This window comes from Grampus griseus, assembly GCF_964374135.1.
Source record: "Grampus griseus genome assembly, chromosome: 16".
NCBI classification, from domain to species: Eukaryota; Metazoa; Chordata; class Mammalia; order Artiodactyla; family Delphinidae; genus Grampus; species Grampus griseus.
The window spans coordinates 30,504,001-30,521,325 of NC_139010.1; the positions used below are offsets into that span (position 1 = coordinate 30,504,001).

The window sequence follows — 17,325 nt, forward strand, 5'->3', positions numbered from 1 at the left end:
ATGATCTCTGGTCTCTGAACATCTCAAATCATTCAACAGAAACTCCCCCAGACCCTCATGCAGACGAGAAAAAGTGTCCAGTGAGAGCCCCTTCGCCTCTGACATCTTGTGACCATTTGTTTGAGGAACAATCAAGGCTCTTGCGCTGTTTCTCCGCTTTACAGGGACAGTACTTGAAATTAGGGCATCGTGATCGGAAGGAAGGGGGACTCTGTAGTATGTCTCTAACCAGTCAGGCTGCCTGGAATGTGCCTGAAGCCAGCTGCTGTAACTGATCAGCAGACAGGACTCGTGTCTGATGTACAATGCGGTCAACACAGCTGTTTTTAACAACTGTTTAGTGCTCCAGTGCCAGGGCTGAACATTTCTGTGAGAAGGGTCCCCATCACGTGAAGCTCCTCCCACGGCTCTGATTCCCGTAAGCGGTGGTTCTCGAAGCATGACCCCACACCAGCTGCCTCAGCATCACCTGGGAGCCTGGGAGAAATGCAGTTCTCCAGCCCAGCCCAGACCTACTGAATCAAGCTGTATCAACAAGGTGCTCCAGATGATTCTGACGCTGAAATTTGAGGATCACTGCTGTAAAGGTTTGCCCAAATGGACAGGCTTTGTGGTTCGAGGCAATCCTACCAAAGTTAGCAACTATCTGCAACATACGGACTGGAAGGCTGTGGTTCTTTTCAACGAGGCCGGGATCAGAGTGAGGCCATCGAGGGGCCTCGGTGCAAAACGGAAGGGGGCACCTCACATGCCCCACTGTAGTCCTGGCCCTGTTATTCAAATGGAGAATGCAGCTCTGGTGACCAAAGTGCACCCAGGTCACCTGCTCTGACTCTCGCTCTGTGACTCTCTGGAACTTGAGGGGTTGTGTCAACACTTGATAAATTTCTAACCTGGAAGCCACGCAAATGACTCTCTCTTGCTGACGTCTACCTCCGAGAGCTAATCAGCAAATAAACCAGCATAGAAAAGCAAATGAAATATTCTTTCTTATCGAGTGCAATGCTTATAATTCAGTTTTCCACCCTCCTTGCTTCCCATCGCTTCTTCCACTCCACAGAAGACAACGTCGCAGGCAGTAGCTAAGTCCTTCAGGGCAACGTTCAGGAGCCGCAGGTCACATGCATGGGTCTCTGGCTGCGGCAGCCACAGGAGACTGGAGCGGGTCTCAGGTGGTCTCCTCAAAAGGGCCCATACTTAGGTTTTCAGCACCGCAAATGGTTCTGACTCAACGGATCCGCTTCTTTCTTGGGTGCATTTTATTTCTGGGTGAATTCTATTTCCTGCTAGGTCGCAAGGATCCTGACTTCGGGATTCTGCCCTAACTCATCCTTCAAAGCTGCCTCCACTGTCCTATGTAATGCTCGTCTCTCCTGAGACACGGCTGTCCCCTACCCCCGCCCCCATCTCCCCGAGGTGGCCAACCTTGGAGCCACCTTGAGAAAACCTTCAGGCCACACTGGCCAAACTTTCTGTATCTCTCTACTTGCATTTTGTTTTTTCTTCTGCCCGACAAGTAAACAATCAAGAACTGCTGCTCCCTAGTTTGTCATCTCTTGCTAGACAGCCACCGTCCTCAGAGCAAGAAGGAAATTACTGCCTTTATTTATATCTGGGAGACCAGCCGGGAGAGCTGACTGTTCTTCAGTCCTGGAGGAGAGTGGACAACACGCTTCTGAAATGAGGGGACAGGATAATGACCCTCTGCTGCATATGCAATGTGTCCACGGACCTGTGTCAAATCCACCAAGCCTTGGGATGACGAGACCCACCATTTCTTTCTTCTGCAGTCCCTTGAGGGCCTGTCATTTGCTATGTGTTTGTGCATTAAGAGGTGGATTTACTGAGCTGAGCTGTCCTGGCCTTCCTTCTTCATTCTGCCCAGCGAAAGAGACTGGGAGAGTGGCATTCTGTCCCCAGCTCTGAGTGGGCTCAGGCCACTTTGCCATTTTCTATTACTACAACCTTTCAAGCTGGCAGTCCTAACAAAAAGACCCCGTGAGAGGTAGGCGTCAAAAGGGAGAGGCTGGGACTTAACAAGCAGATGAGTTTACTTCATTTAATGATCCGTTAGGGCCCAAGAGGATAATCTGTTTTACTCCAATCATATTTCCACTCTGACTCAGAAAACAAATATCTAATGTTTCCTGGGTCTTATGACACGAAGCTCCTTTCACAGCATTCAATATCTGCTTTTAGCGCTGTCAGTTATCCTTGCTAGCCTGGCTGGGGGCTATCTCTTTGTGTAAAGCGTCCACCCGACACATCCTGGGTAAATCCTCATAGCCCGTGGTATCTTACACCAAGTCCCCTCTAGCACCTGAGGGAAGAGGCGTTACTGTCATTATGTCAGGAATGCTGTGTGTCCTTCTTGGGAAGACTGTTGAGCCCACGTCTGGTCCACTATTCTGAAGCAGACCCTGAACGGTTTGGTACCCAGAGGTACCACGGGTCTCCAGAAGGCACTGATGGAGGGTTCTAAACCCGTCCTTATACTTTCATCAGTGATCCTCCCAAGACACAAGTTAGGGCACTGCCTCCTCAAAAACCAGCAAGGTTTTGGCCTATGACAGGAAAGGCCTAATATTTTCAACTCCAGTTATGCAACTCCAAGGATGCCTTTCTCCAGCCACATCAAGCCACCTGCGATGGCCTGAGTACTTTCCTATTCCCCTCATCGGGCAGAAGAATGAAGCAGTAAACAATATGGGTTTGGAAACCAAACCATCTGGGTTCAAATCTTCCCAGTTAGGTAAGACTGACTAGATTTACTACTCTTTACATCTCTGTGACTCAATTTCCTTATCTGTAAAATGGACGAGAGCGCAATCCCTCCTCCTGGAGCTGTAGTTAGGATTCCATGGATTAACAGGCCTAACGCTCTTGGAACGATGCCTGGTGCCTAGTAAACGAAGGGCAAGGGTGGCTAGCGCTATTAGTCGAGCATTCTCCATATCCTTCACAACCCAGGCTCAGCCTCCCAGACCAGAGGTAATAAGGGCACCCTCTGCTCCCACAGCCCATGCTGGTAGGTCTCTGCTCTGTCCTTATTCCGTTTTGCTGTATACGCATGTCTGTCTCCCACATCAAACCGTGAGCATTTTGAAGACATGTAACCCATGTAACTTGAGGAGTGTAATCCATCTTACTTGACACCCCTCAAAGACCTTCCACAACATCTTGAGTACGGTAGGCTCGCTCTAAACATTTCCCAGAAACGAATTAATCTGAGAAAAGAAACAGAAGCAGGCAGCTAAAATGCATAACCTTTCGGGCTGCATTTGAGGACACAGTGTGGGAGCCTGGGCATCTCCCCCATTACCATCTACCCACTGAAGACATATTCTCAGCGGCCAAAAAGCATCTGTGAAGGGAACTACTCGAAGGTGGTTGTGAGAAGAACCAAATGTGACAGTAGCTGGGGCCGGGATTTAGGAATCCAAGAATCTCCTTCAACTGGAGTCAAAATGGTGTCCAATGAACTTTCTTTTTCCTAGAGAGCCTTTCTAGACAGATTTCACTAGAGAGTCAATGGGGTCTGGGAGGCCGCCAAATTAAGAGCCCTTGACTTAGCTATTCAGAGACGAAGTTCCTGCCCTCCAGAGCCTCACGACTGAAGGAAGACAGAGCTTTCCTGACAGGGCGCAAACCCACTGAGTGGGGAGAACGGGGCAATAGGTGCTTGGCGATTTTAGAGGAAAACTAGGAGAGGCTCCTTAAATAATTCCCTGTGAAGAGACCCACAGGGAGATGAATACAGGGCCCCGGTTAACTCCTCAGCCTGCTCCTTTGTAGGATTTGAAGCCAAAGGTCTCTATTGTGACACACAGACCCCTGGCCTGGAGCACAGACGCTCACCATTTGGGTCAATCTGGCTGTGAGGGGTGTTTTCTGTGCCAGGGTAACTACAAAACATACGGCCTCAGGATCCAGACACGCAAAGCGAGGCAGTTCATCGAAGGATTGTGCAGAGAGTTAAGCGACACTTACGAACCAGGGTAGACCCTGCTACCAGAACAAAGGGGAGACAAAGACCGTTACTGCAGAGTCCCTGTAGCATTTCCTGCTGGCAGACGGCTTGAAAGGACCCCTCACGCGGGAGCCTGTTTTATTTGCAGAGGCCACAGTGGTAAATTAAAGCCCAGCCCAGCCCATTCCGGGCTCTCCGGTTTCTCTTGGAACTGTTCCTATCACTGCCCGTAGGCCACTAAAACCTGCCCGCATTCCGAATGATTGATTCTGCTCAAGCAGCAAGCCACAGACTCACGTCGAAACACCCACTTCAAATGAGTCATTAGCCTCCTTTACGGATGTTTCAGGCCACAGGGAATAGGACCTGGGAGTCCTATCTTTTGTAGAGTAGAAAGCGAGTGTTTGAAGATGTTGCAGGGGAGGACCTAGGGGAACCTCAAGGTGGTACAGGAACCCCTCTGTTTGCTGTCAATTAGCAAGAGGGAGCTGTAAAAAATAAGCCCCGGCAACCTCACGGCCAGGGCCAGGGATTCAAACCAAACCAAAGCAAACCGCGCATGGGCTCTTCGCTCCTACCCAGGAAAGGAAGGGCAACAGAGAGAGGGCTCAACACCCTGTCTTTGCTCCCACACCAGACAGAGTCTGCAGAGCACCTGGAACACAGAACGTCAAGGTGAAGGAGGAGCGTCTGAGGCTTTCTGACTTGTCATGGGACAGCCCGTTCCAGCTGAGCAGCAATCGAGGTGGTCGTGGGCTGGTGGGTGAAGTGCCCTGGTAACAGTAGCCACGGCCACAGCACCAGCCCAAAGGCACCAACACCAGAAACCCGAGTTCTGTAGCTCGGCAAGTTTCAGCTCACCGCCTGCCCCACGTTTAGCAATTCTGATGTACCGCGGAGCAGACAGCTCCAGCCTGGGATGACTGCCTTCCTCAGCCCCTCTCCGACAGGCAATGAAAGCAAGACCCACTTTGAAAATTCTCCCCCATCATGCAAACTGACACAGGCATGCTTTTCAAAAGCCCACAGCCAATCTGTTGATCATTACTTATTTACAAAGGCCTTCGGGCACAGAGTCCTGTAAAAACCATACTTGTTACAGTACATACTAGCTTTTTCTGCTTGTGGAAAAAAAGTCCCCCCAAGGCTACCTCAAACCATCACTTTCTATTGCACATAAAATGTAGCGCGTAACACTAAAGTATTTAATATATAGGGTATAATATACATACAGGAACGGCATTTGTGTAGAAGTATGTTACCCTGGATTGGGTCATTTGATGTTTTGCTGAAGGCTACGACTTAAAGAAGCTTCCACCTCGTACAGAAGACCTGTCATCTTGGTACCCAAGAGCCAACAGAAGAAAGAAGTACCCTTAAGCAGCAAAACTTTGACACAGCTTTGAAGCATATGAAAACAGTGTAACTCCTCAGAATTATTATTACTCAAGATCAGAGAAGTGAGCCGTACTTTACATAGCAAACAGGGACAGGGAATTTGGCTCCAAAGGTTTCAGATTTTTCAGACTTCTCTTTATTTATTTATTTGCTTCTCTAAATTTAGGCAAGAGAACGCGCCTGGGCTTTACTTTCAATGGGTAAAACTATTAGCATGAGATGAGGCGATTACCTAAAGGTGAGTAAATGCAGAGCGGATGTGAACACGACAACTGGCATCATAGAAGGGAGAGGCTTGGCAGTTGGCACATTTTATTCCTCCTCATAAACCGTAAACAAGCATGTAAATCAGCAACACCCAAGCAAGACTGAGTGAAGGGAAGCCAGAGAACTGTTGAGGAAACATTGAACAGGAAGAGAGGATGGTGACGGAAAAGGACATGGGGCTGGGTGTGTCTTCTCCTGGGACCTGCGTCCTCAACCACATGAAGACGGACTGCCCTCTCTCCAGCCTAGAAAGGTGGTCATGGGGAGTCAGGAAGATGCAAATGCTTGGAGAAGGGGAGGAAGGAAGAGGAAATCGCTGTGATTTTTTTTAAATCAATAATCAAAGGGAAGAGAGCAGCCAATGGCAATGAAAAGGAGAAATTATCGTCAAGATGGCAGGTGTTTCCATGGCAGGAACCATTTAGGGAAAGCAGTGCAAATCTGAAATCACTCCTGTTTCATTGAGGTGCTGGAGAGCTAGGATGATGGGGGAAAGGAGCACTGGGATTGGCAGATGAATCGAAGACAGAAAAAGGAAGATGAAAGATGAAGAGTCCAAGGAGAGGATCCAACGGAATTCTACTGAAAATTGACTTCACTTGCCATTTCCTAGAGGAAGCTGCAGTCAAGATAGAAAGAAGAGAAAGAAGGAAGGGAGGAAGGAAGGAAGGAAGGGAGGGAGGGAAGGAGGGAGGGAGGAGAGAAAGAGAAAGAGAGAGAAAAAGAGTGCACACAAGCTCTATTTCATAATTAATATTGCTTTTAGCCTGAGCAGAACTGGATTACTTTTGAACTTTGCTTTGGCAAGTCCACAGATTATTAGACTTTTTTATCAGTCAAAATCAATTAACAGAAATTTGATTTCAATCGACAGGATAAAGAGAAGGTAATCTTCAGGTTCATTTTTGATTGTTATGATACATCTCACATATGGCCTTAAGTACAGAAAGCAGTCCTCGGAGGGACTCCAGCAGAAAGAGACTTGCTGGAGGCAAACTAACCACACGGGTTCCTCTGATTGGTTGCCGCTGTCATTAGTGCCACTGCTGTTTAGGAACTACACATAGACAGGACTTGGTGACAGCTCAGACTTTAAAGCCTATGTATTTTTCAAACAGCTTTTCAAACTGTTTTTCATGACAGAATTTTTTCAGCTCTATCATTAACTGCTGACAAGCTGACAGAATAAATACTTCAGCCTTTAAGAAGCCATCTAACGATCGCGTCCCCTCCTCCGCCGCGAGCCTGCCGGGGAGGGGAGCCTCTGGGCCTGGCAGGGTGGGGAGGGGGCAAGGACAGGAGAAGGAGCGAGAGGGGGACCCACCGGTGGACCCACCGCGTGGCCCGGGCCCCTATCCTTACCTCATCAGCTTGGGCGAGGAGCTGGGTGAGTTCCGCATGCCTCCGTTGCGCTGCTTTTTTTTGGGTGACAGTGTTGACGGCTGCTCATCTTCAACTGGAAATACAGGCAGCTCATGAGATTATGAACAGCTTGAGGGCAGGCTGTGCAATACAGGCAAGATATCAAAGGACACACACTCACGGCTCAGTCACTCACTAGGAATTCATGGCCATCTCTTAGGACCCAATGACAAAGACCAATGCGTTAGTCAAAGAGGCCGGCTTAGAAAAGGTGAGCGCATCACCTCTTGACACTCCAGCGTTTGAACATGCAATTTAAACAGACTAAAACAGCGTGAAAACACCCTGCCATTAGAGAAAAGAAATTATAATCTATCTGTACACCAATACACGTCTGTGTGTGTGTGTGTATATATATATATGTGTGTATATGTATATATATATATATAGAAACACTGCATCATTCTGCTTAGAATTTCTTTTTGGTTACTTTGTTTTGCTGGGTAACCAAATAGGTTTTCTTGTAACCAAAATCAGAAGCAGCAGCATAAGAGCTGCCAGCTGGCTGCTTCTGCAAATGGACCAATGTAACCAGGTCCTAATTCCTACATGCCAGAGGAAAGAGCCTTGGGAAGGAGGCAGGGATTTGAGGCCTTAACAGCCAATGTTTCAGTCCGTCAGGACTGGGAACATTGGTATGTTCTGGTTCAAGAACCCCAGCCCAACTCAGCTCTCGTCCCTCCACCTCCCAAGAGGGAGGGCCTGTGTGCATGGGATCCTTTCTTAACTCATTAAGATGGGAGGAAGGGGCTGCAAGGTTGCAGAACCAGGCCGGAGAAGAGCGCCCAAACGAAGGAGGAGGTTGCCACTGAATGCTACCTCTGAGGAGGGGCAGGGAAGGCGGGCAGCAGAGGGGACTGGAAACCACAGGCTGTTTTCCAAATGTCTCAACCACAGAGATCACTAAGCGATCCAAAGTTCTGCTCACAAACAACACAGCACACTCTACTGCTTTCGCCCAAAGACACCCACTAACAAGCTTTGGAGGTTTATTAGCCTGTACCACGTTTCTTTTTAAGAGAGCTGCTTGATAATTAGCAGATTGCGCATCCAGCCCGTCACCCAAGGGCACCGGCAGCAAAATCCTAGTCTGCCTCTCCCCACGCCCCACAACACAGGCTAAAGCTGTAATGTCAAGAAGGAAAAATAGGATCCTCGGACTCTGATTGTTGACTGCAACACAGACTGGGAGAAGCACCCCTGAAACTCGAAATAACACGCAGTTACCTTAAAGCTAAGAAAAGAAATATTAGCAGCGACAACATCAAAAGAAGCTTGATATATGTTAAAGGTGTACAAGGCTTAGGTGGGGGGAGGAAATGCCATCTCAGCTACTTGATATTATCCAGGAAGACCCATATCAGAACACGCATGATATGGTACTTCCCGGAAAACCCTAAATAACATTTAGTGTGTTACGATACATGGTCCCAAAGAGATAATAATAATCCAACTACCCTCCAAACCTGTTTCAAGGTATCACTCTTGGTACACTCCTTTATTCTACTGTCAGTCTGGGGTTGTCTAACTTCTGGCTGACACAGGGAAAGGAAACAAGAATGTGGCTGGAGATGACAGCATGACCAGAAGAAATGAAGGCAAAAAGGCACCTGCAAATGCCCACAGCCCTTACTCGCTACCACCTGCTCCCCGGCCCCCACCCCCCACCCCCGTCCTGCCCCCCAGAGGGCCAGGCTCAGGCTGCAACCATATCCGTCACTTAGGGCTCCCGGCAGGAACTATGTGGCCGGGAGGATATCGCATCTTATCAGAAACAAGTATCCACAGCAAATCACACAGAGACTAAATAGCACTTAAAAGATTAAAGGAAATAAATACAAGCCACATAAATGGTATTGAAAAAAATCACTTAGAGGTGATATGCATCTCTCAGCAAGCAAACAGGCACTCTGAGCTTGACCTGCATTCATCTTCCTTTCATAGGATAGGGGGCCAGGCATCCCAGGCAATAATGGGGTAGAAAGGCAGTGAGATTGAGAGAGAGAGAGAGAGAGAGAGAGAGAGAGAGAGAGAGAGAGTGTGTGTGTGTAAGTGTACTTTTGCACTGTCCCCACCTTAGGATGGGGTAGAAGTCTTGCATTGACTACCCCCATAATACAAGGTCATCTTTTAATATGGACCACTTGCAATGGTTGCACTGTGTTCAGGATGACCTAGATTCGTTGAGTAGCATGATGTACTAAATAACATGTGTGCATGTGAATTGATCTAGTAGGAGGTGGAAATTCTTTTCTTCTCTATCACACAAGCCTTCTTGTGCGATATCCAGAAAGGTCTTTTAGCTAACCTAGTCTATGTGGCTAGCTTTATTCAAGGCCACCAGACGTTGCCACGGTTTTGTCTAATTATACAATGAGTCTACAGTCATTAAGAAGTCACACTCACTGGCATTTCTGCTAGATTCTTTTTCTTACCTTTTCTTTTCCCATTTGCACTGGGCCAACAATATATAACCCTCTCTGGTTAAGTGCCCATTAACCTTGCACCTGTCACTGTCTGTTTACCTGCAGTGATCTTCAGATGGAAGACTTGCAAGTTAATACCTGTTCACCAGCTCCAGGGAAACACCTTGTTCTGGTGCTTAAAGTCAGGTCTCCTTCTATGCAAGGAAACGATTTATTTTCATCGCAACTCAGAAAGATCATCCATCATAATCATACTGCATTTAAACTGGGATTTGTTCTCTTAAATGAAAGGCATGTTCAAAGGTTTCCTCCTGCACTCACGGCCTGGAAATGCAGGTCTTCTCCCTGAAGAGATGGGGGGAAATGTCTCCAGCTTAAATATATGAACGTTGTGTAATGGAGACCATTACATGCGGCTTAGATCCCACAAGAGGAGCAGTGATAACTTCTGTCTCCTGAGTAGGATATAAACCATATTTAATTATTATCCTTTTATATGGATTCTATCAATTTCTGCATATTTAAAGAAAGCAGATTGAGGAAAACTTTTAGTTAAGCTATAAAATATAATTTTAATTTCATGGCTTCTGTGACTACATGAGAGGAACAAAAATGGAATTAAAAGGGAGACTTAAATTTACTTTCATGAAAGACAAGTACTGAAGGAATGGGCTGCTACCTCATGCCAATGCACGTTTCCAGGTTCATAGTTAGCCTGGTTTCTGGCTAAGTACACTACACCCCTGTCTCCAGCGTGTCCACTAGAGTCGTCCTGCTGTGGTAGCCGTAGGACGATTAGATCTTTTAAAGGAACCTGACTCACCAGCTTCTTTAAAACACAAACAAGTTCAGGAATCCAATGTGGAATTTTTATAGGAGCTGAACTCCACCCAATCTCAGAATACTAATAAAATTCAAGGGCTTGTTTTTGCACATCCCTAAGTATAACACTTAATGTGCTGTTGTAACTTCCCAGTGCTCGCTTGTCTAATAGGCACCGAATCTAACAGTTTTACAGTTTGGGAAGACTCAGTGCTAGAAAAATGTCAGGCAAGTCTAATGAGCTTTCAGATCCCCTGGTTCGCGCTGGAGTTTAATTTCAAGTTACAATGATGTTTTAACATGTTTGCTTATACTTGCCTAAAGAGGATTCATTATTTCAATGACATAACCTCCAGACGATGTTCTGGGAATTGATTTAAGATGTGGTGGTAATTCCAACAGCCTAATGCAGAGTTGAACATCTGTAACAACATTTTACTCAACTTTTCATCAGCATTCTGTTTTTAAGCAAAAGCAAGGCAACATCTTCTAGAAACACTGACCAGAACTCCTGGGCTCACTTCAAGATGATCATATACTTTACTGGATTTTTTAAAAAAGAGAAATCCCTCTCTTGATTGGCCTAGCTAGCTTGCAAACACTGTGTCAAGGTTCACCAATGCCTCTTTGTGGGTACTTCGAGTAAAACGGGGCAACAATTCCAACTTTCCTAAGCAGTCCAGTGCTAACCCATGATGGACCCAATGCTCAGCTCCAGCCTGGGAGCACATTCCTCTTTCCCTGTTTCCTCAACAGGGTTTAGGGGGATGATGCCCTTTGAGACTTAAAGATGAGTTTGCTGGCTGCAGTTAAAAAATAGTTCAAAGCGAATAAACTAACTCGGAAACGTAATAAAAGGCAAACAAGCCACAAACATGAGTCAACTGGCTATATCTCCGTTACGTTATTAATCACCACATCTGGAGAAGCCCACATCTGTACACACTTAGCAGATCATTAGTAACGTCATATTCACACTGGAATCACTCAGAGTAAGAGGCATGCAAAGTGGCTTGAACGCAAATGCGTCTAGCTAACAGGGCTTCCGACTGAAGTCTCGTGCAAGCTGCTAGTTTGGGGTTAGGGTAGTTTTAGTGATTATTTATCGTTTTCTATGGGTTTTCTCTTCGGTATTTTGCTGCCCAACAAGCTAAACGCATGCTGAAATCCACAGTAGTGCATCTTTCTTCTCCCACTGAGCTCAGCATGTTAAAGCAGAACATGGAGGGGTGCAGTTATTAAAAATTGGGATGGATTCCAAGACTCCTTCACCTGGCTCGGTCACAAGCCGAGAATTGTGAGTCGTGTTCTTGAACTCAAATGGGTCTTTGGGATAGCGTGATCTAGCTCCAACCTTGACTGCCAAACAATAACAAGAAAAGGAAACCGAAATTAATCCTTGGTGAAATTTGTCATTAGAAAAGTTCCAAACCCGTTTTAACATTGACTAGAACGATAGTCTTAAATTAAAATGGAAGTTTCCTCCCTCACAGCTGAATTGCAGGGTTTTTCTTTTCTTTTCCCCCGATGACTTCTTGAAATTCTTTTTGCTGTGCTATGTCATCGACATCAGATGGGATAATACGTCACAGACAATCCTGTGTGTGTTATCATTTCCTCAAACATACAGAGTTCCCTTCTCCCCTATGACAGACACAGAAAACTCAGTTTTGCAGGAATACCAGACCCCTTATTCTCCTGAAACATGCTAAAGATGCATCCTACTGAATAATCATTATAGTCCAACTCATCAACCCTCAATGTGAAACTCTCGCTTTCATCTCAAACCGCCGGCTTGGTCAGCCCCCTTGGCTGTGATATCACCCGCCTAACTTGCATTAAGTGCCAGGGGTTTGCCACTCCTAGGAAAGGGAAATGTGTAGCATCTCCTTGTATCACGAGTGACGTCAGTGAAAACTGGGCGTGTGTTTTCAGCCTCGCAGGATGTGCCTGTTGTTTTACTGAAAATGGCAACTTCCGAAATCGTTGGACTAGAGATTGAACAGTGTGCTTCCTGCTTCCTGTGGGTTTATCAAACTTCTCATCCCCCCCAAGAAAAATCATGTAAGTCACAGTAGTACAGTCATTTTGCAATAAAGTAATTCACAATGGACAAAACTTCCAAGCTGAGCCAACCTCTCTCTAGTACAACTGCTTAAGACTTTCACCAGGAAATCTGGGCTAGTTAACTCCGAGGTCTTACAATGTGGCCAGGAAAGAGCGATGCCTGGGTTGCAGCACAGAATGGCACCCTTTTTACAGAGGGATGTTTCCTGTCTTACAATCATAGACTACCAGAATTCTGGCTGTCTGTCACTCAAACCAGACCGGTGGTGAGAGGGTATGAATATTTCCATAAGCAATGAAGGCCAAACAACAATAGCAAGAATAACAGATGCCAGATAAATAACCCATAATGTGAGTTCGGTCCTATAACTGCTGTAAAGGAGCACTTGACTCTTGTTTTAGCACGAATCTCCCAGTGGGGAATGCCATGGGCCCATCAGTGAGGTTGTGCAGCTAAGATAAGGGTAAGACAGGCATCGCAGCCAAGTTCTACGCCTACAGGGTCAGTGGGCAGCTGGAGATCAGAACACGGGGAAGTTAAAGTGGGTATATCCCCTGAATTAGAGTTTCAGGTTCTGACAACCTTGGGACAACATATATCACCAAGAAGTCTGGTGAAGACTTTGAGGTATTATTGATAAAATCAATCCAAAAAAAAAAAAAAGCTAACTTGTTTTGAAAGATCATGGTGAATATTAATACACAGATAATTAAAAAATGAAGGATGCTCCCTATCAAAAGCAATGCCAACAATAATAATAATAATGTCACCAATACAATATATATAACGCTCTATAATGGAGCCATCACTTTACCATATACACATTATCAGGCAGGGTAATTTCACAACTTCTAGCTGAGAAACAGCAAATGCATTTATTTGGAAAACCTAGAGGACGTAGGCAGGAAACAACAACGACCTGTTATTATATAAAATGAGGATGGAAAGAATCTCCAAGCCGCCTGAGCCCAGGCACGGAGCAGCACAGGCACGGTAGGCTGAGGGGGCAGGGAAGGGGAGGCTTGTTGGAGGCTTTTCATTTCTGGCTTTTGTGGAGCTAACAGGAGAATGGAGGGGGGAGACTTTAAGGAACAATAGGTTATGCAGAAGTTAATCACAGGGTATATTTCTGGCTCTATTCACTGCCTAGGAAACCTGAATTGTGTACGTTTGAGTCCATCAACACAGAGTAATGAGAGAATTCAGCTCCTACATGGGAGAGAGAAGAAATACTCTACAAATATATTAACAGAATCCACATGACCTGGATTGCAATGTTCTCTACAGAAATACTGTGGCCTAACAGATCTTCGAGAATCAAATCTGGTGGATTAGATGTACCTGCTGTACTCACACACCCCATCCCAAACCATAGCCTCATGTTCTATATGTATCGTGGTTACAGTCGAAATTCCCGGTATCTGGAATCTTAGCTACAATATCTTTACTAAAAGCTTGAGCTGTCATTATAACCTGCCCAGTGCTCTTGCCCTGCCAGTATGTGGTAGAAAAGTCCTTTTGAAGATCTGGTTGCCTCTGGTTCTTTTCTTAGAATAGACTGTCTCCATCACCTCGAGGGCAAAGAAGAGTCTCAAGCAAAGATCACTCACTATTAGCTTCTCAGAGATGAGACACAGAAAAGAACAAGGGAAATCTAAAAGCGAATACCCATTGGAAATGAGAAATGCAAGAATTTCTTTGAATTATCGCTATGGAGTTTGGAGATTGGGAAGGTAGTCGAAGAAAACTTTTACTTTGAATCAAACAGAAAAAAACTGTACAAGAGTTCAACCCAAACAGCCTCTTCTCAACTTTCCTTTCCTTCTCTCCGTCTGCCCTACTCCCAACACCAAAAAGATGGTAAAGACTTTGAGGCCAAAAAGCATACCTGACTCCTTCTCGTAGCCCTGACACATGCAGTACATGTTTGTAGGGCTGAGTTGCAGAATAGGGATGAAATCTGCCAAGTTCCTGGCACCAACAGCTGCCTTCTTTCTTTTTATATTTCTCAAGTTCCGGGATCAGCAAACTATACTCTGGAACGTATCTCTGTAAAGCTTATGAGCTAAAAATAGTTTTTACATTTTTAAATGGTTAGGGGGAAAAAATCTAAGACGAATAATATTTCGTAACACATTGAAATGATATGAAATTCAAATTGCAGTGGCTCTAAAGAAAGTTCCTCATAACGTGGCCACAGTCATTTGTTTACCTGGCATCTGTGGCTGCTTCCACTCTACAACACAGAGTCGAATAACTGCGACAGTGAAGCCCACCAAGTGTAATGTATTCACTAGCTGGTCCTCGACAGCCAAGGCCTGCTGATGTATGTATCAGCAAACCTTGGCTACCTCACGTATCTTCTCACGTTGTCCTAGCTTTCCAGTTTTCAAAAAGGACAATGCTCTCCCCAGTCTGCCGAGACAGCCAGACAATAAAAGCAACACACACGGAACTCCCTTCAAGTGCACAGCTGTGGGGAATTCGAGAGGGATGGAGGTAGTTCAGAGACTTGAACGTCCTTCCCACCCAACCTGCTATTTGTCCTGCAGAACCCCTTGTACTGGGGGAGACCAGTCAGGTGAGTTTCCCGTTTTCCAACGCAAGCTAAGTTACATTCATCCACTGTGCACTTCGATAATGAAGGCAAACCACATCCACCATGGGCAACTCCTTGGAGCTGTCAGTGTGTACTCCAAGTCCACCCAGCAAGAGCCCATCCAAGACAAAAGATGAAACATTAGACTAGATCTGCTGAAAATATACAGTGTCAACCTTTCCCCAGTTAGCTCAGAGCGATATATAGATGATTATTTCAACCGTCAGCTGCCGCATAGATTTAAAGCCCTGTACGATAACTCCTGGATTCATCTGCCCCTTGTCAAACTTGCACAGCTTTACTTGGAGGATACATGGTGTGGCAGTTTCACTGTGAATCCAGAATGATCCAGACGGCTGCTGTCTTTTTGTTAACAGGAAGCCAAACTGATGAGTTTGTAATGCATTTCTTATCAAAGGTAGTTTCAGAAAAGAAAATGTGCCCCATCAGTTTGGCTAGAATTTCACATAGACTAGATTATGGGCTTAATCAGAACATCTCTGAGATTTTCTTGAGGCAATAGATAATTCTGCATCCATCCCATGGAAATCACTTTCTGCCAATGAATGATGTATTTATGAATTTATAATTATCCTTGATTTTTCCCCTTCCCGCAGTATACTTAATAAAAATCATCAGCTAGAGCCTACAAAGCAATGGTTCTTAATAGATACAAGCCTGCTAATATATTTTTTAAAGTTAATGCTGATCTTTTTGAGCTATGAGTCTAAAATGATCATTGTGAATAAAGGGACTGTAATTTTCAACTCATATGTTTAACAAAGACAAAATGGACTGTAATGGAATTTATGGAGCCTGTAAAGGAACTCTCTAATATAGTTTATTATCAAATAGATTTACTGTAGGACAAATTGGGTCCCTCTGAAACGTATCAAGGGAAAATGCCTGTAAGGTAGCGAACACTGTTCCTGGTATGCATCAAGTGCTCACATAGATGGCAGAGGTGCCATTTGTTATTCTAACCCCTACTGACTTGTGAAATGCCGTGCTTAAATGCCAGCATTAAAATCGCTATTTATCCTGTCTTTATTTTAAATTCTGACATTATATGCATCATGGATATTTTTTGCATTTTGATTTTTTAAAAAACGACTGCATTGAAGTATTATTTTTCTTGATGCTGAGGTTTCTGGTGCCCCTTAAATCTGGTGCCCAAAGCAAGTGCCTCGTTCTTCCCACTCTGGTCCCAGCCCTGCACTGTCCATCTCTCGAGGGTGTTCTAGGTGCTGGTCCTGCCACCCTGCCTGTCATCACAGAGAAGTTACCGTAGTTTGTCTCTGCGTGTGTGTCTATAGGCTCCCTTGTTCCAAACTGGACAAGGCAAATATAAAACATGAATTATTCTTTTGATCACCTCATGCTGTGTGCATGAGATTTTTCAGGAAAATCCTTGCAAGAAAGGCTTCCTGGTGGATTTACAAATTGTCAGACAGCCGAAGGAGTGGAGAAAAGATCATGCTGCCTCAGGAATCTGAGATTTGCCACCAGCCCAGGGTGAGAAACAGAAGAGAGAGAAAGGGTCAGGTCTCTCCCGGACTTAATTTCACAGCTCGCATCAAATTCTCCTGCTGAACACAATTTTGATTTACATTTCCACTTTGGGGTAAAAGTTTTTATTTGCTTATATGTGTTGACTGAATTGTCACCTTTCTTCTCTTTTTGTTTTTCCTCCCCCTAAACAGCTTCAAATAAACATGACTGGCAGAAAATGTCAATCATATTTTCATTTCCATTTTCACTTTGCTGTTTACGTTTTTAGAATTAATGCTTGCCCCAATGATTCTATTTGAAGATCAGCCTAGAATCTAATTGTGTGGATGTGAAATTGTTTTCTAAACCGTAAGACACTATACAGATAAGGACCATTATTACTATTAATATCATTATTATTATCGGCTCATCCACAAACACCCTGTCTGCCATTGAGCTAGTTTTGTGAAGAACCCCCTAGCACTCTACTATGTATTCCAGATGGTTGCACTGATACTTTCTCTGCAACTCAGATAAAGGTAAAATGCATGGGTTTTTAGTGCAACCCAGGTGCACGGCATGGCCCGATGAAGAGTGTCCTGTCAGAACACTTTAGAAATACTGTATGCTTTTAACCTTGAGAGGTAAGGACCCGTCTGGATTATGATTTTACACTAAACACAGCATTTAGTATATTTCTTAAGGGCACAGTCACCTTCTAAAGATGTTCTCAAACTATAAAATCATTATCTGTATTCTACTATAATTTATCTTCGGACACAGTCTCTGCAACATTCAAAAATGCTAGTGCACGGTGGGCCCTTGCTGGTCAACACAGTTAGAGAACATGGTATGGAATGCA

At 45.0% G+C, this 17,325-nt stretch overlaps 1 protein-coding gene across 7 annotated transcripts in view; it reads right to left on the reverse strand.

The window, feature by feature from the left end:
* KCNMA1 (potassium calcium-activated channel subfamily M alpha 1) overlaps window positions 1-17,325 on the reverse strand; it is a 747,855-nt gene that overhangs the window by 94,409 nt on the left and 636,121 nt on the right. For 6 of the 7 annotated variants that reach the window (XM_082673143.1, XM_082673147.1, XM_082673146.1 and 3 more), the window contains 2 exons: window positions 11,578-11,664; window positions 6,998-7,091 (listed from right to left, as the gene is read on the reverse strand). In XM_082673143.1, the coding sequence (XP_082529269.1) occupies window positions 6,998-7,091; window positions 11,578-11,664 (181 nt within the window). Of the gene's footprint in view, window positions 1-6,997; window positions 7,092-9,698; window positions 9,829-11,577; window positions 11,665-17,325 lie in introns of those variants that run through there. The other variant, XM_082673149.1, reaches the window with a different exon arrangement.